At 43.3% G+C, this 19,072-nt stretch overlaps 1 protein-coding gene across 7 annotated transcripts in view; it reads left to right on the top strand.

Moving 5' to 3' along the window:
• Agtpbp1 (ATP/GTP binding carboxypeptidase 1) overlaps positions 1–16,670 on the top strand; it is a 115,873-nt gene extending 99,203 nt beyond the window's left edge. For 5 of the 7 annotated variants that reach the window (XM_085699639.2, XM_085699634.2, XM_085699635.2 and 2 more), the window contains 3 exons: positions 2,746–2,922; positions 5,845–6,005; positions 15,992–16,670. In XM_085699639.2, coding sequence (XP_085555765.1) covers positions 2,746–2,922; positions 5,845–6,005; positions 15,992–16,169 — 516 coding nt within the window. In that variant the 3' untranslated portion in view covers positions 16,170–16,670. The other 2 variants (XM_085699636.2, XM_087896639.1) reach the window with 2 other exon arrangements.
• Positions 16,671–19,072: the final 2,402 nt, after the last annotated feature.

The following is a 19,072-nucleotide window of genomic DNA, read 5'->3' as shown; positions in this document are numbered from 1 at the left end:
TTTGAGTCAGAGTAGTGTTGCATTTAAATTAAGTTTGAGAAAATTACTTAAGAGCATTTGTATTCATAAACATTGCTTGTCTATTTGATTGAGTCTTATTTTCTTAATAAAATTTTTAATATATTAGTTTTATTCCCAAATACTTCTGGATCTAATTGCAGTTGGGATTAAGAACTTTTCCCTCACATGTCTGCTACCCCTTGGTAGAGCATTGTTTGCCTGTAGGAAAATTATTAACTCTTTCACGAGAAATTGCAATGAGTTTTATGATCCTTCAAACAACATTGCATATCACAATGTGTCTTCCTGCCTATCAGTAAACGTGAAAGTGAAGTAAGACTATGTCAGACACTGAAAGTACCTGATATCTGCCTCTCAAATAACCTTTTCCCTAAAGCTACTGGGCAGTAATCTTCTAAAAGGTATTTTTAAAAGGATTTATTTTATTTTATGTGTGGATGTTTTGCCTGCATGTGTCTGCACCGTATGTGTGCAGTGTCTGCAGAGGCCAGAGAGGGCACCAGAAGCACTGAAACTGCCATACTGATAACTGGGAACTGCCTCGTGGGTGCTGGGACCTGAACCCAGATCCTTTGAAAGAACAAGTACCCTTAACTGCTGAGCCGTGTCTGGTTTCTGGAAGGTTCTCAAGATTGAGTATTCTGAATCAGAAGGCAGCGTAAGAAAACTAATCCAAGAGAAGCAGAGCATGCAGCGTGGTGGAGGAGAGTCGTGGGATCTGCACTGTCTCATGTGTCAGCAGTCAGCAGTCACAGCCCTCATAGACAGGGAGGTGAAGTAGGGAACACTAGAAGATACGAGCAAGAGACTGCCACTTCTGAGCTCTTCTCCAGACATCAGCTTCCCTCTCTTTAAAATACCCAGTACTCCGGAGCTCATGCCTGCTGTGTGTGAAGAGACAGTGAGGCTGGAAGAGTGGCTGGAGTCTCAGCTCATTGTGAGCTCCACGTGGTTCTGAGGACCAAATGCAGGTTCTGCAGGAGCAGTCAGCACCCTCAACCACGGCACCATCTCTCCAGCTAACCCCACCCTCATGCAGTCCCTCTGTAACTACACAGCGGCTTGATGTTTGTTGATTATCTTTTTAGATCATCATATCTAGATTTATCTCCATTATTGTATCAATTACACAAAGTTCAGATTGTGTGATTTACGATATTAGAGCACCCACATGTATCTCCTGAGTAGTCTCTTGTAGGTGGCCATTTGAATACTATTGCCAGATTCTCCATAATACAAATGAAACCAGTTAATGCTCAGAATGCCATGAGAGGTGTTGCTGTGCCCCACATCCTTTTTACTGCAGCATCTTTCCTAGGGAAACCAGTGCCTGGTTCTTTCAATTTACATAGTGACAATTGGAAATGAGGTTGAGGCTTTCATGTTTGCACGTTACACTAGCCTTTGAAAGTAAGACTTTCTCATAAGTCTGGCTTTTGTAATGTTCATCTAATTATTAGTATTTTAAAGATAAGAATGCTTTATATGTATTACAAACACATTTTCTAGGACTGGAGAGATGGCTCAGAGGTTAAGAGTACAGGCTGTTTTTCAGAGGTCCTGAGTTCAATTTTCAGTAACCATATGGTGGCTCACAACCATCTGCAATGAGATCTGGTGCCCTCTTCTGGAGTGCAAGCACCAGAAGTGTATACAAAATAAATAATTAAATCTTTTTTATATAAAAAACATATTTTCTAATTTTTTCTGGCGTGTAGTAATTTAAAACTGATATTTGTTTTATCTTTTTGATAGTAATGGGCTGAGAACCTAGGTCCTTCTGTGTGCTTAGCAAGTCCTGTGGACTCCTGAACCACATCTCAGCCCCGCAGATTTTTTAAAGTTGCTTCATGTTTAATTTAACTGGCAAAGAGTGACTTCAAGTCTTTGTCACTGTCAACAGCTGAGCCCATGTTAGTGATGGTTGGCTCTTTCTAGTAGCAGCACTAATGATTTTGGTTCTGTTTCTGAACCCTCTTTGCAGACCTCAGTGTTTCCTGCATTTCTATCCACATGAGGGTCACTTTAGACATAGAGGCCACATTGACATGTATGAAATTGTTTCTCCAGACATAGTCATTCTTTTTGTCTGTGATAGTTTTTTAGAGTTTGCTCACATGTTTACAATATTAGGTGAGCTTGCGAATAATTTTGAATTAGAAAAAGTATTGGTACTGCTTAGATTATGATTTCATTAGTTGGGCTTTTTTTTTTTTAACCTTGAGGTCATTGACATAGTGTTAAATCAGTTGACCTTTTCTGGGTTAATTTATTTAAATTTTAAGCATGTTTTTCTTCATATTTTATTTGCTTATTTTTACTTGTGCGTGTCTATGTATGTGTGTCTGTGTGAAAGTTTTCACACATGCGTGTGGGTTCCCATAGGAGCCAGAAGAGAGTATTAGATCCCCAGGAGCTTCAGTTACCAGTGTGAGTTTTCAGTACTGAACTCAGGTTCTTCGCATAAGCAGCAAGTGCTCTTAACCTCAAAGCCATCTCTCAAGTCCCTTTCTTTATATTTTTTAGTCATGTTTGTTGTAGACACTTTTAAATGTGTACTTTGTACGTTGCTTGCTGCTATAAATGTGTTTCCTCACTGGTTACCATTTGGAACAGCAGAAGACTCTAAATTAGCTAAGGTTGAGAGAGGGGGAGGAGCACAGATACTTAAAAATCAAGCAGTATTTGAATTAATAGCTTCTGGGTTACAATTTTATTTTACAGACTCTGCCTAAGATACTGAGCCACATTGCCCCAGCATTTTGCATGAGCAGCTGTAGCTTTGTCGTGGAGAAATCCAAAGAGTCCACAGCTCGGGTTGTAGTATGGCGGGAAATAGGCGTTCAGAGGAGCTACACTATGGAGAGCACTCTGTGTGGTTGCGACCAGGGCAGATACAAGGTAAAGAATCTGAAGATTCTGGTATGTCTGTGTGCGCACGTGTTTGTGAGTGCAACGCCCAAGGAGGCCCTGGAGCTGAGGTTGCAGGCAGTGTAAGCGGTGCATGTGACTGCTGGGACCTGCGCCCTGTTCCTCTGCACTTGTAACAACAGAGCTATCTCTCCCGCCTCAGGTGGTTAGACATAAAGATGCTCGATGTTTCCCTTCATATATGCTCTTTCGGTTTTTAAGTATTTGTTAAATGTACATCTGCCTTACTGAGCTATGTGTGTAACATATAGTAATGAGATCGAGTGACACAGTATGACAGTTTCTGAGTCAGAGTGAGGACTACATGTATGTCGGTGTGTAAGGGTGCATGCCTGTCTATGCATCCATGCCAGAAGAAGATGTGGAATGTCTTCCTCTAAGGCAATGGTTCTGAACCTTCCTGTTGCCGTGGCCCTTTAACACAGTCATAAAATTATTCATTGCTACTTCATAACTATAATTTGCACTGATAATGAATTGTAATTAAATCTGTTTTCCAATGGTCTTAGGCAACCCCTGTAAAAGGGTTTCTCGGCCCCCAGGTTTGGAGAACTCTGCTGTTCTGTTACTGTCCACTTTGTTCTCTGACATAGGATCTCTCTGAAGTATACACAAACCTTCCATTTATAGAACTAGAAATGCCCTTGGCTGGCCAGCCAGTGAGTTCCGAGAATCTACCAGTTTCTCTTACCTGCTGTGGGCACATACAGATGTGTGTAGGATTTGAACTCAAGTCGTTGTGCTTGAAGATAAGTCAATTTTACCCACTGAGCCATCTTCCTGACCCTGCTTTTTGTTGCTTTTAATTTCTCTAAACTAGATCACTTGCTTGGGAATCTTTAAGAATTTTAATTATTCAACTTTACTCAGGTCCATAATTTTAAGGAAAGTACATTGGTACATTGGATCATACATTTATTTAGTAATTTATAAGAAGCTACACAAGTAACACTCTATTATAAAAAATTCCTGTCAATTTAGTAGTTTAAATATTATTTTTTATGAATTTAAAATAAGTATATTAGTAACTAGTTGTATTTAGATTTTTGGGTGTGTGACCTTTTTGTGTGTGTACATACATGGCTGTGTGTGTGTGTGAGAGAGAGACATGTAGGCTAGAGGACAATCCGTAGGAATTAGTTTTCTTCTCTTACCAAGGTGGTCTCAGGATGAACTTAGGTGGTCAGGCCTGGTGGCAAGTGCCTTTACTGGATGAGCCGTCCCATCAGACCTATTAGTTTTTAATGTATAAATATGTAAGCTCTTAAAAAACCAAATTGAATATACTAGGGAGGGAATGCTTCTTCCTCCGCGGTCTTACATGTTTGCTGTGTGGGTCAGGACACACAGGTCATTCCTGGTAAATTGCCTGCTATGCTAGCTGTGCCTCTTTGCACAAGCAGTGGACTCCTGCAGGCCGGCGACTGCAGCCGGCTGTAGTCCATCCTTGCTAGGCTCCGCTCTCCTCCACACCCACGGCTTTCGATGACCTAAAGCCTTTATTTGTTTTGGTTCATTTTGTATCTGGAAAACAAATGATAAGCTCTGTAGTTTGCAGTCAGTATTTGTGGTTTTATATGGTGACATTTAACATTTGATAGCCTTATATTTAGGGAGCAGTAAAAGAAGGTGATGGGAACCATGTGTAATTTTCTAAACAAGCACTCTCACTTGACATGGAACATAGAAATGATTTACTACTTTTGTTGAATTCATTCTCTTTTGTTTAGGTACTTACTTTCATTTCTTTCTACTGACTTAGACACTATCTGAGTATCTATAAGGCATTGTTCAGAAGTTCATAATGCTTTGACTTTAATACGAGCGCTTCAGCATTGACAGTCAGAGCCATGGCTCACACAGTGTGTGAAAGCAGACACCATAACAGTCTGCTCAGTCTTCTCTTAGTTTCCTGAGACCGGACAAGCAGTTTCTGAGGAAAAGCCACAAATAAAGGACAGTCAATCTCTAACACCCCCAACAGCCAGGAGGAGGCCTGGTACACGTAGAACTAGGCCAGGCCAGGCTTGAGTCATCTCCACAGCAGCTCGAGGACAGGGCCTGGGACTTGTCGAGGCCTGCCCCCAAATGGAAAACTGTAGCCCTGACTGACCCCTGACCAGCCCTAGCAATTACAACATGCTAATATGATTTCTACATGATTAAGCCTATCATATCCAAAATGATCTACCTTCCTTAGATATGTCCCTCAGTAAGGCTGGAAAGAAACCCCACGTCCTTCTTGGGGTCATAGTCATCTTGCCTTTGTGTAGGATGGTCAGCCCCAGCATGCTGGAATAAAAAAAAGCCACTCTGCCTTGCATTAGATGTGGTCTCCTGGTGGTCTTTGGAGGTCCAGACTCAGTACAACATTAAGAAGACTTCAGTCAGAACCACGGCTCACAAGAAGTGTTAAGAAGACTTTGTTTCACACGTGAACAAGAGTAATGTTAGTCAGGAAATTCTCTGCTCACGTATTCTGTTCCCTGAGATTGTTGGTAACGTGATCTGCATCCTGGTCAGTGGCAGTATGTGTTTATTGCAGAGTTCAGGTTGGTCCTGCAGAAGCCAGAGCTGAGTCCAGATTGCAGGATGTTCTTTTAGAGCTGTGGGGTTGTTAGGGGGGCAGGGGAAGGAAGATGAAAATTTGGGGTATGTGACGAGACCTTGTCTCTAAAACAACCCCAGAGAGCCACAATAAGATGCTGTGCCGTAGGGCAGTTTCCTGTGTTACCTAGTATACTACATGCCCCACATCTCAGAGCAGTTCTACTTCTCAGCGGTGGTTCAGCTCTGCTAACGCGCGTCAGCATTCTTTGGATGTGACTTCAATGAGCTGCAGCTGAAGAAGACCAAAGGCTCTGAGAATCTGTGTGTTCACTTTATTTCTAGGGTTTACAGATTGGGACTCGAGAATTGGAAGAAATGGGAGCGAAATTTTGTGTTGGTTTAATGCGTTTGAAAAGACTGACTTCTACATTGGAATATAATCTGCCCTCCAACATGCTTGACTTTGAAAATGACTTAATCGAATCAACCTGTAAAGTGACGAGGTAGGACACTCCTCTTTTTCCCCTGTGTGCTCTCTGCTAGTGAGACCTCGCAGGGACAGTCAGCGGGCGAGCATGACAACCGCAATAGCCAAGAACACGTGTCCAGTTAATAGGATTAGGTCACGTGTCTAATAATTGCTTCTAGCTGAAGTGATTGATTCATTTATTAATGTTTGAGTAAGGCTGCCATGAAAGAGCCTTCTGCATTGAGTTTTGCTTTTATAACTGCAATACTTCATTTTGAACCTGAAAACAAGGAGCAGAGAAATATAGCATTTAGATAATATCTAACTTAAGACTTGAGAGTTACGTTTTATATTTCAAAAGAGATTTTATTTTATTGATGTATACATACTTCAGATGACTGTTCAGTAACCTGATTATATGTTGAAAACAGCTGAATTTAGCACACATTTGATAATTTATTTCTCTCAAATGTTTTTTAAAATAATATTCACTTTTAAAATTTATTGTATATGACATTTGAACCATTTGTAAGCATAGAGTTCAGTGCTAAAGTTGTTAGTCATAGTATCAGACTGTAGCCTTCTCTTCTGTAGTGTATGTGTATGGTAAGAATAGTCCCATTCTCTAGAACCGTGATGACTTTTGTTACTGGATACCAGTTTGTCGTTGTGTCATCCATCAGTGCACTGTTAGGTGAATCAGCACAGCAGCCTCGAGTGTAGCGAGACAGGAACCGGGCTCTTTGTGGATGTGGTCCTTAGACAGTGATCTCTGGCAGCCATTGTTCTTTAATGTGCTGCCCAACCCCAGTGCAAGCAAATAGAGTTCACCATGATGTTGCTGGGCAGGTAAATGACTTAGTGGGTAGAGCATTTGACATGCAAGCCAGATGACCTGAGTTCAGGTCCGGAACCCATGTAAGGTGGGAACAGAGACCTGACTCCTCCTCAGTTCTCCTCTGGTGTCCACACATGCATGCCCACATACGGTAATAATACAAATGTGAAGGGTGGTCAGCTTTCCCTGAAGTCAGACACGGACTTGGAGTCACAGTGTTACCATGGCCCATGGAAGGAGGATGCTCGCCTCCAATAGTGCAGAGGACCAGCTTTGTTTATTAGTGATGTACACAGATGAACACCATTTGTTCCTTCCTCCCAACACACTCATTCATTCAGAAGGAAGAAATGTATATTTGAAAAGTCTGTTCAGAAGAATTATACTGCGAACTACTGCCATATCATATTTAACATTTCAAAATTGTATATCAGTCTAACTGTTTTCTTTTGTAAGTGTGTTTGCTTACTTCTTTATCGTAGGAGTTCATACTGCATCAGACTCTCTTGAGAGGGTGTAGAGCATATCTGCTTCTCACCACTGTATAGACATCTGTATAACTACTGTAAAAATATCCAGCAATCTCCAGTTAAGATGGGGTATTTTCTCTGACAGTCTGCAGCTGAGATGGGGTGATTTTGTGTGTATTTTCACCCTTTTTCTGCCCTTAAGAACTCAGCTACCTCTTTCCCTGGTTATCGTTCTTAGTCTGTCTCAGATTAGTTTTCCCCAAACTTCTGATTTTTTTCCCTTGACTTTTATACCTTAAGGCTTCCGTAGTTTTCAGGTCCTTGGTCTGAATTTGCCTCCATCTCTTAATGTACCTAGGCCATTCATCTTAGGCAAGCGTACTGTGGATGCTGAGTTCTCCTGTGGCATCCTGGTATGCTGTATATATAGCTTTGCTTTCTCCTGTTGCTCAGAACCTTCCCTCTGGTCACCTGTTAAGATGGTTTGCTGAAGTTTCCCATTGCAAATTTAGTTTTTCCCTGTTAGTAATTAGGAAGTGTTTTCATTGGGATTACTATGCCTGTGTCCTCTTTCTCATCAAACTTTTAATTTATTTATTTTTATATGTGTGTGTGGGGGTGTGTGTGTGTGCATGCGCATGCACGCCGTGAACTTATAATTTAAAGTTTAATTCATTCTAACTACAACTACTGTTAGTTCATCTTGGTGCTCAGAATGGCCCTGTTCCCCTCACAGCACTTTTGTATGTTTGTGCATGTCCACCTTGTTCGCTGGTCCATTCCCCTCTGGAGCAGCAGGCCCTCAGGCCCGTCTTGTGCACAGTTTTCCTGAGGTTGGAATTAGCCACTGTTTCTAGCCTGTCCTGGTGATTTGTAGGTTAAAGTAGTATTTATATCAGTGTGTAGTGATAGTTTTGTTTATTGCTTCTTTGCCATCACTTTTCTTAAGTTCTCTTAGGCAAAACTCTGTATTCAGGTAATTACACCCACGGGTATCCATATGTACGTGTGTGTTTACACAAACAACACCTTTACATCTAATCATACAGCATAGACTTAACCTTGTTTTAAAATTTCTAGCTCACTTCAGTGACAGTGAGAATCGTCATTCCCATCCTTACTTCTGACCTCTTCTAATTTGTTCTCCCTTGCTCTGCCTTCCTTTCCTTCCTGAAATCTCTGGGGGGAAAGATGTCTTGTGCTGTCAGTGCCTGGCAGTGTTGCTATTCCCTGACTAATCATGTTGTATTGATGAGTCCTTAGGTTTAAGTGTTAGTTGCAAGTTCCAGTGGAAAGTGTTGCAGCTACCTTGTGGTGAGCGTAGAAGACACAGAAGGAATTATTTGAGGGAGCTGCTGGGTGCTGGAAGGATCATTACATTTGTGAGATGACTACTATAAGAATATGCAGAAAAATCCATGGAAAACCTACACTGGGGAATTTCTCTGTCGATAAAGTGCTTTCTGTGCAAGCATGAGCCCTCACTTCAGATCCCCAGCTCTCACAGAGATGCCAGGCTTGACAGCATGTGCACGTCCTCCTAGCATGGGCCATTCAGCCTAGCTGTCAATGAGCTTGTGTCTCGTGGAGACCAGTTGGGGAAGACTTGTGGCATACACCTGCATGCCTGTTTGCACACACATACATCACATACACATGTACACACACTTGCATACTTGTATGCTTTATTGTGTACTGGGAATGGGACTGATTGGACTAATTGTTGCCTGGAAACCTTTTCCTAAATTGCACTGTGTTTTAAATATGCTGACAGTGAACTTTCTGGCATTAGACTCCCTGAAATCTGATCCAGGCTGACAAATCAAAATCAATCTCTACCAGATTTTCATCATTCTTCTTCCTTTTTTTTTGTTTTTTTTTTTTTTGTTTTGTTTTTCAAGTCAGGGTTTCTTTGTGTAACAATTATAGCTATCCTGGAACTAGCTCTTGCAGACCATGCTGGCCTCCAACTCACAGAGATCAGCTTGCCTCTGGCTTCTGAGTGCTGGGACTAAAGGTGTGTGCCACCACCCAGCCAGATTTTCATTCTTATCTCTGTTATGTTTGCTTCTCTAGATGACACCTGCAGGAACCCCTCATGGAGTTATTTGGACATGTTGCTAAATTTTAGACTAGGGCTTGGCTGAGAATAGACAAGGTTTGATAAAGAAATAACAGCTAAACTTAAACCAACAAAATTAGCAATTTTAAATACACTAATCTGGGTCCAGTGGACCTTAGTGCTAAAAACACAAAAGAAAAAGTATCAAAGAAAAAATGTTTTCCCTATAATGATGATCACGGCTTTTATGAAGAGGAAGTGGTAGTTGTATGTTTTAAAGCATGTAATAGTCACTTGACACTTCAAAGACATGCTTGACTATGCTGTAATGAGAGGTATTCAGAAGCATGCTTCTTTGTTTTGCAGCTATGTTTATATGCAGAGGCCAGCCTTAGGAAATGGAATTGTTTCTAATGCACTGAGCTGCTCAGTGCCTTATTTATGTTCAGGTTCTGTCTTAGGTGCACGGCAGGTTGAACTGTGCCATCTTAGTGGCCATGAAATGTTTACTTAGGCCTCTCAATGGAAGTGTTCTTTCTGCTTGGCACAGCCAACCCACCCTGCATCAGCAGCACAGACATACCCTGGCTAGTCTGAGTCTCAGCTCTTCTGAGTTCTTATTTAGGATGTGAATGCGTGTGCAGAATATAACTGTATGGTTTATAACTTGTTCTGTTGTCTTCATACAATGGTATACTCATTCTGTTTCTATTTAGTGAATTACTGATAAAATTGAAGAGCTTTAATTTTTTTTTTTAACATCTGATGTTCTATGTTATTTAATTTTTTTAACCTTATCTTGGGGATGATTTTGTTATTCACTTTTGTCTCTCCATAAGCTTGTTCTATTTTCTTTTGTTATTCTTTCATTGGTACCCTAGAGGTTTATCAGTGCATAATGGACCCTTAATTTACTAGTGCACAGTATAAATCGCTGTGTCTGCTTCCTCAGACAATGAATGCTGAGACCGTAGGACACATTGATTTATGATCCTCCCACTTTTTATACTATTGTCATGTATTTAATTGAACTGTTCATACTTTAAGCCATATTATGCATATAACTGCTTTGGTCAGCCATTATTCATTAAGATTTACTTTTTAACTCTTCATTGGTTCCCACCCCACTGCTGGTCTTTCCTCTCTGTTGAGAGGTCTCTTTCTGTAGCCCAGGCAGGACTCAAACTTGGCAGTCCTGCTGTGTCATCTTCTGAGTGCTGGGATTGCAGTGTGTGCCAGCCACAGCTGGCCTCTGCTTCTGCTCCAGGTTAGGGTCATGTAGTGTGCTCTTAAACTGGTGTGTGTGTGTGTATGTATATCTGTATTGTCTGTCTATGTGTGAATTTGTTTATGTGTCTGTCTCTGTGTGTATCTGTTTGTGTGTGTGTCTGTGTCTCTGTGTGTCTGTCTGTGTGTCTATGCATATATGTATGTGTCTCTCTCTGTGTGTGCTTGTGTATGTGTGTCTATTTATATGTGTGTCTGTGTATATATCTTTTTATGTGTCTGTCTCTGTGTATGTATCTGTTTATGTGTCAGTGTACATGTGTGCATCTGTTTGTGTGTGTCTGTGTGCTTATGTCTGTGCCTGTGTGTATGTTTATGTGTCTGTGTGTATGTCTATATGTGTATGTCTGCTGGGAATAGATTATTTCAGTTACTACATTTTCTCATTTTTTCCCTTTTATTGGGATCAGAGTTATTTTAGAGCTCCCATGTGATAATTAGCACACTAAAGCTGTTTCTGTTGGGTTTTTCTCTAGTTGTGTTTCTTGGCATGTCTGGCAGTTTATCAAATGCCATCTGGGTGTCATGTAAAGATCAGAGGATTCCTCTGTCCTCAACTGAGCTTCAAGGAGTAGGGTTTGGTGCTCCAACCCAGTGAGCTACTAAGCTGGCTTGAGGTAATATCAAAAAAAAATGTGAATATCTGAAATTTAGTTGACTCCTGGTTCAGTGCCCCTGGGTTTCCAAGTGGCAGCCCCCAGGGGTCACAGTGGAGGCCCAGGGCCCTGCTCTCCTTGGCACACACAGCTGCAGAGCGCTCCTGTGGCTCTGTCTGTCTGCGTTTGCTCCTGTGCTGCTTAACTTCTTGGACTGTCATTTAACAGTTTGTCAAATGCCTCTGGGAAACTCGAACGTTGGGGTCACCTCTCTACAACTCCCTTTTTTCAGGAATGCTGACAGCTCTGCGCTCCGGCTTTCCCCTGCAGTCCTTTGAAATGGCTGGCACTCTGATGACACCCTGCCCTTTGCCGCTGCCGCCTTTGCCCTGCTTCCCACTGGACTTTGCCCCGCACTTCCCCTTGCCGACTTTGCTCTGTATCCTTTCACTGCAGTGAGCCATGAGTGTGGACCCCGCTGTGTGCTCCTCTTCCTCTCAGCCTGTGCTCCAGGGGCTTTTGCTCGTCTGCCCATTCTGAGTTGCTTGGTTGTCACAGAGATGCTCGTGTTTATGCTGAGAACAATTGGAGCTAGATCATATTGTCCAGCTGTAACTCAGAACTGCCAGTGTTGTCATGGGCTGGTTCCTGCAGATGGTCTCCTCTAAGTTCCACAGTCTTCATTGTAGCTAATACTCTCTGTGTACAAGATGGTGCTGTTTATATATTGTGATTCTGTGCATGATGGGTGACCCAACCTTCTGGCTCCCTTCTCTGAGGACTGACTTTTGGCTCATAGCTGGAGCTTAGTGGTGTCCCCTCCCTCCTTCTGTTCCTCCATCCCCCTCTCTCTTTTTCTTTCTTTCCCTTTTTCCAAATAGATGTCCTTTGGGCAGCCATATTGTCCAGTAGCTCAGCTGACCTCTCTGTGTACTTGCACATGCTTGTAAGTATGTCATAGTCATTTCAGAGTGACACACATACATATATTTCCTATGAAAAGGAAGGTGGTTGTGACTATGTTAGGTAATGTATATGAAGGTTGTTCTTAAGTTGTAAAGTGCACAGAACATATACCAGAGTTCAGCAGATGAAAATTAATTGGTGCGATTGGCCTTGTGCCCTAAATCTTTCCCACTGAAGTAAAATAGTGGTGGGGGGGGGCAGGAGCATTGATGACCATGTCAGTCGCTTTGCTCCTCACTGAAAGGGCTGAGATGGAGGGTTGGGGAGATTAAGTAGAAGAGTGGAACGCCATGCCAGGTAGACAGACAACAGCACAGTGCGCTTTAGTCTGGGCCTCGTTCCCAGAGACAGTATAGAGGGGGCTCTGCAGAAGATAAGGACCTCAGGGTGGAAGTGGTTTCACAGCACAAGCCTGCAGCTAAGCTGATTCCCCGTAGGGAATAGCAGATGGGGTGGGAGCAGAATGGGGAGCCACCAGTAAATATCCCTTCAGTGTAAACTCACTTGTCCAGATAAGAGCCTGTTAGGGAGAGAGAATGACCTTGTTTCAGCAAGGTGCCTGTTGGTGCCTGGAGGTGAAGGGCTGCTGTAGGTGGGATCCTGACATCACATTCTTACATTCATAAAGTATTCAACAAACCTTTATTGAAGCACCTGAAAAGTGCTTCTAGACATTTCTGGGGGCACAGGAAGTGTGTAAGTGGGTAAGTCATAGTTCCTGATCTTTGGTTTAGTATTGAGAATTAGTATTGAGAAAACAGGCATGGGAACGGGTGGCTTGAGCTGTGTGTGTATGGTGGTCAGATGGAATGTCTGTGTAGGGCACAAAGGAAATGTGGATGGGGAACTCATGCCAAGGCGTTTAGGAGAACTGAGGATGAAGTCAAGCTTACTTTGAAAAGAAACATGAGCCATTGGGAGAAGAAAGCGGGACGTACATTTTGTGCAGAGAAAAGAAGTATGACCAAAGTGTGTTAAGAACATGTAGGGCTTGGTATTGTCTGGAGATTAAGGCTAGCTTTCTTCTGGAGAATTTTGAGTTGTGTGACTTCCTGAGTATATAGATTTGAGAACACAGAAGAGGAACAGAAATAGTGGGGAAACAATGAGTTTTCAACATGCGGTGTCTGTGGTGTAAGTGAGATAGCCATGTAATGTCTCTAGAACTCCATGCATGTACAAGAGGGTTAGGTGAAGTCAGGTTACATGTTTGCTTTTGGAACTTAAGAGAATGCATAAATGGGGAGCTGGGATCCAAGAGCATCTTTATCAGATCACATGCTCTGTAGGGCAGCAACAGAGAGGAGAGAAAGCAAACCAGAGTGGAAGAGTCAGAATTCTCTCCACAGTGAGTGCAGCCGAGCCGCTGGTAGGAATGGCAGTGGAGTCCTATTGTGAGGGCTGGGCATGTGCAGTGTGGAGAACTGCATGCCTTCCCTTCCTCTCCTTCCATAAGCCTGATTTGTAGACATGTCTGCTCTGCTCTCTCCTCTCTGATCCCTGCATGCTTTCCTGGCAGACGCCGTGTCTCCTTTCCCAGCAGTGGTGACCGTGTTGCACGGCCAGTGCCACTGTGAGCCGAGGAGCAGAGCGTTCTCAGGACCTGAGTGACCACAGTGGGCTACAGGTGTGGACTCAGAGGAGGGGCTTTGCCTCCTCTCTCCCTTCTCTTTACCAGAACAGGTGACACCATGAGCAGGGTTCTTGGTGAACGAGGCAGGCGTGGTTTGTTCTTGCCAAACTGATGAGTAAGCCATGACTTGCCATGAGGGAAACAGCCTCTGGTGCAGCCCTGCCCGTCTCTTGCTGTGCTCCCCTGGAGCTTGCTCTCTTGGTCTGAGGCTCCCAAGTCCTTGCTCTCCTTACTCTGGCACCTCTCTTGTTCTCTCTTTTCACTGGTGCACAGATTTAGGAGACGGTCTTCAGACCCTTTTCCGATTTCCAGCTAATGAACTTTGGATTCACTTTTACACACACAATCAATCCTTATTTTGACCCTGCTCCTTGTAACCGACCTGGTTCCAGCCTCTGCTCTCTCAGTGGCCATTGAGCTACACCTCCTGGTTCAAGGTGTCTTCAAGCACTGCTCCTAACGTGTGGGGTCTGTCGCCTTACTCCCTCTTGCGAAGCACTGTCTCTGCCTCTGTGCCTCACCTGCCTGGAGCTGCCCTGTCCTCCGCCCTCTAGCAGCCTCTCTGCTGGCCCTGCCGTGCTCCTCTCTGACTGTCAGTCTGCAGCCAGGACTAAGCAAATATGTGCCAAGAGGCTGCCTGTTCTCTCCACTTAGTTCCCGTCTCAGCCTCTTAAGGCTCACCTAGAACTTTTAGGAGTGTCTGAAACACTGAGGTCAAAGGTGAACCAATTATTATATTTCAAAAGCAAGAGAGATAGTAACAGCCATGTCAAAAAACAGACAATCTTTTTTATAGTCTTTCTGCCCATGAAAAACTACCTATGGAACTTTTAACTACGTGTTTAAATTTCATAGTAAGTTGTCCTTGTAAATGTTGGGTCTATGAAGTCTTGTTCATTTTCCAAGCCAGTCAGCAGTCAGCATCTTATCTGGACCGTGGTATGCTGTGTAAGCTATGAACTTATTTTTTTGTTTGTTTCAAGACAAGGTTTCTTTCTGTAGTCCTGGCCATCCTGAAATTTGCTCTGTAGACTAGTCGGGCCTGGAACTCAGAGAGTCATCTGCCTCTGCCTCCCAAGTGCTGGGATTGAAGGTGTGCTCCACAACCACTGGGCAAGAAAGCTCTGAACTTCTAAGGGAAAAATCCGTTATGTGTCAGAGTAAGATGGCTTGAAGTCCCATCCCTACTCCCGACACAGACACAAACACACAGACACACACACCACACTTTCCTCTGCAAGAGTAAAGCTCACTGGAGGAGGAAGATGTGCTTTTTCAGACAGAATTGACTTTTTCCATGCACTATTGCAACTACAGGACCCCCTGCCGTCTGCTCCAGCGCTGGCCTGGGAGCTCAGCTCTGTGTTCTCTCGTCTCAGGGTCGGCTGACCCGCGCTGCTTCTTATTTTAACAGACTGTTTCCTCTTTTGTCTGGTTGTATAGTTTTTGGTTGTTTCACTTATCAGAAATAGTTTTTTGGAAGTGGCCTGTAAGCAAACATACATATGAAATTTGGGTTGATTTGGTCACAACTGCGGAGTGTGTGGATTGTCCCAGCAGTGAGTTCTTGATGTGAGTGTGTAATTCCCACCACTGGGAAACAGTAATGGGAGAGCTGTTTTCATCCCTCACACACTACCTGAAGAAATGCACAAACATCTTATTCTCTACCCAGTGGGAAGTAGTCAGTCTGTGTGTTGAGTAATCACATTGTGGGGATGTGACTGTGACCATTTCACAGCAGTGAGTTCACTGTAGATGTCAGTGGCTCTAACTCATTCTCCCAGGAGGCAGTTAGGTGCCACAGTTTCTCACACAGCCTGTTGGAACTACCTGTTGCCTGATTTGCAGGGATTAAAATAGAACTTTAAGATAAATCTTCAAAATGTGTGTGTTGATGAAATCCTTGAACTAACTCTTGAGTGAATCCACTTCCCTTGTGCCTATGATGTGCTGTGTTCGAATCCTTCAGTGTCACTACAGACGGCCATGTCACCCCCACTGCTGGGCCAAGTGGCTCTCAGCTGGTAGAAACATCGTGTTCATTTGTATGAAGTCTCCAGTTAATCGGAGCTGCGTGTATTACTGAGGTCCAGGTTGATGCCTGTGAGTGGTGTGTCCGAGTCAGGGTCTCATGAAGCCTTGTGTGTTCTGTGCTTTGGCTGCAGCCCTACCACTTATGTTTTGGATGAAGATGAACCTCGATTCCTTGAAGAAGTTGATTACAGTGCAGAAAGCAATGACGAGTTAGAGGTTGAATTAGCGGAAAACACAGGTGATTATGAGCCTTCTGCCCAAGAAGAAGCCCTTTCCGACTCCGAGGTATCAAGAGCTCACCTGTCTTGAACTTTCTGCCATCTTTGTTAATTGCCAAGAAGAAATAAAATGTCTTGGTTTTCCTTACACAGGAAATTTGAGAGGGACAAGCTTTTAGATAGCTGACTCAAAGAAGACAAAAAGGAACTTGGGCCTGTTTGGTTTCAAGAGAATAAATATATTATTAATTAATGATATAATTGGCATTTGTTTTATTTTAGATATTCAATGTACTTTATATAGCATTGAATTATCAAATGATAGACTTACTTTAAAAAAGAACCCAAATATCATTGCATGAATTTTTATCTCCTGTGGCACCTGCATCAAGTAGATAAATTTGAAGTGTGTCCAAGTACAAAATCTAAATGATAGTGTTGAAAGCTAATATCCCTGTACGTGGGTTTCTCTAGAGATGCTTGTGTGGAGGTGGGTAGTTCCTGAAGATAAGACTGCTCTTCAGAATCATGTGAACTGTGGACCATGGCCTTGAAACCATCCCGTTAAATAAAAACTGTATCAAATACTGCATTTATTTTGTCATCTTTTTAGCCAGCTCAGTTTCTTAATTTGATGAACTTTTAAAAACCCTGTGTCTGACACTTGATAAGAGCTTCGCTAAACAGCCTAGCTTCCCAGGCTTGAGATTGATGCTGTGGGTGCCTGTGCCTCCCAGTGAGCTGCACCCTTGTTGGCTGTGTCGTATGGATGTCCTGCAAGACCCTCACTGCAGTCCCGTGCATGAGCTGACCTGTGTGTCTGGGCTATGAGGGGGTTCTTCAGAGCATGCCAGTAGTAGCAGGAACCCTAAGTGACCCCAGTCAATTTAAGTTGTTCTTGTAGTGACGTTTTGCTGAGGATTGGCCATCCTGTGGCAAGGATAACCATCATCACCAAATAAAACAAACTCAGTGACTAGATACTTGCTTTTGTTGTAAACAAAACTTCCGAAGACTGCAAGCTAGCCAGCTCCTCTGGCTCATGCGCTTAGGTGGTGCTGTGTGTCTGTCTCCTGGGTTACTTCTAGGCTAGAGCCATTTTTAAACCTTTTAAAATGGAAAATAAATGACTAAAATATACTTTGGATATATGCATTTTCCCAAATCAATGCCTTTTATCATCTTATTTAAGATAAATATAGATTATCTTTGGTGTCTTGGGAGCCATGTTAAAAATATAGCAGAGATGCTGTAAAAAGAGGCTGGCCAGGCTGATGTTGCACACCAGAACTTTAGGAAGTGGGGCCAAGAAGATCCAGAGTCAAGGCTAACCTGGACTACAAGGACCCTGTTGTGGAATAAAAGAAAAAAGTTGTTGTTGTTATTGTTTTCTCCAAATCGTCTACTTCTTGCTTAGTCCCAGAAAATAAAACGAGATGGATGGTGACACTGGCCAGTCCTGCTCTCGGGCCGTCAGATCCTGGAGCGTGTGCTGATTGTCTCAGTCAGCGTGTCTGCTGCTGTGAAGAGAGACTGTGACCACAACACTCTTAGAAAGAAAACATTCTCACTTACAGAGGTTCATTTCATCATGGTGGGGAGCATGGCGGCAAGCAGGCAGGAACAGACAAGTGTACCACATCCTGCAGGCAACAGGAAGTCGGCACACTTCTTCCAGTGAGACCACACCTTTTAATAGTGCCACAACTTTTGGGGGCCATTTTCTTTCAAACCTTCGCATTCCACTCCCTGGCCGCCAAAGTCTTATAGCCATATCATAGTGCAAAAAAAAAAAAAAAAATGCATTCAGTTCAACTTCAGAAGTCCCCAGAGTTTATAGCAGTCTCAAACTTGTTTCAAAATCCAGGCTCTTCTGAGATGCATGACACTCTCTTAATGTAACCTGTAAAAAAAAAAATCGAAAAGCAGATCACATACTTCCAACATATAATGGCACAGGATATGCATTACTGTTCCAAAATGCAGGGAAGGGAGCGCAGTGAGGAAATGCCAGACCAGTGCCAGACTGAAAACCAGCTGGGCACGCTCCAAACTCTGCATCTCCGGTCTGATGTCAGAATGCTCTCCACATCTCCAACTCTATTCAGCTTTGTTGACTGCACACACTTCTCTCTCCTGGGCTGTTTCCACTCCTTGTTAGAGCTCTCATCTGCAGGTATCCCATGACTCTGGCATCTCTGACGTCTTGGGTAATTACAAAATTCCAATTGTCCAAGATCTGGGATCTACTCACAGTCTTGTGGACTCTTCCACAGAGTTTGGGTCACTTCTCCCACTCTGCCCTCTGCAACACACACAGCTTGTCTCCTAGGCTCCGACTGACTCTGTGCCACTGCTGCTGCTGATCTTGGTGGTCATCCCATGGCACTGGCATCTCCAGAACACTGGGGTCTTCTACTGGGACTGGGCTGCACTTTAACTATAGCTTCTCATAGGCTCCTCTCATGGTGCGAAGTCTCAACTTCTTTACATGACCCCTTCAGTCCTGGGCCTTCAGCTACTACTGAGGCTACACCTTCTTTAATGGCCTTACCTGGCTTCTCATGGTGTCAAGCCTTAGCTACTCTCCATGGCCCCTTCATGCCTTCAAAACAAGTACCACCTGGGTGACGCTTACACATTTTCAAATCTGGCTGTCAGCATGAGGTGCCTACAATCTTGGCTGCCTCTGGAATATAGTGTTCTCAGGAAACACTTCCCAGAAGATTTCACCTCAGTGATGCTGGTCTCTTCTCAATCATGGCTAATTTCTTAGCTCCAGCCAACTAGCATCAGTTGTCCCAGTAACGTAAAGGTTTCAGTTCAGTAGTTCTAGTATCTTGCTATTCTTTGGTCTCAGCTAACCAGAACCACAGGATCTTAACTCCTTTCCTTTATTCTTAACTATAAAGCCAGAACACACGGCCAGAGCTGCCAAGTTCTGCTGCTTGCTGGGGCTGGACCATGACCCCGTTGTTTAATTATATCTTCACC

The sequence above is a fragment of the Myodes glareolus genome, chromosome 14 (genome assembly GCF_982192425.1).
Source record: "Myodes glareolus chromosome 14, mMyoGla1.1, whole genome shotgun sequence".
Classification (NCBI taxonomy): Eukaryota; Metazoa; Chordata; class Mammalia; order Rodentia; family Cricetidae; genus Myodes; species Myodes glareolus.
The sequence above is the reverse complement of the archived record's forward strand: the minus strand, read 5'-3'. Positions and strand labels throughout refer to the sequence as shown.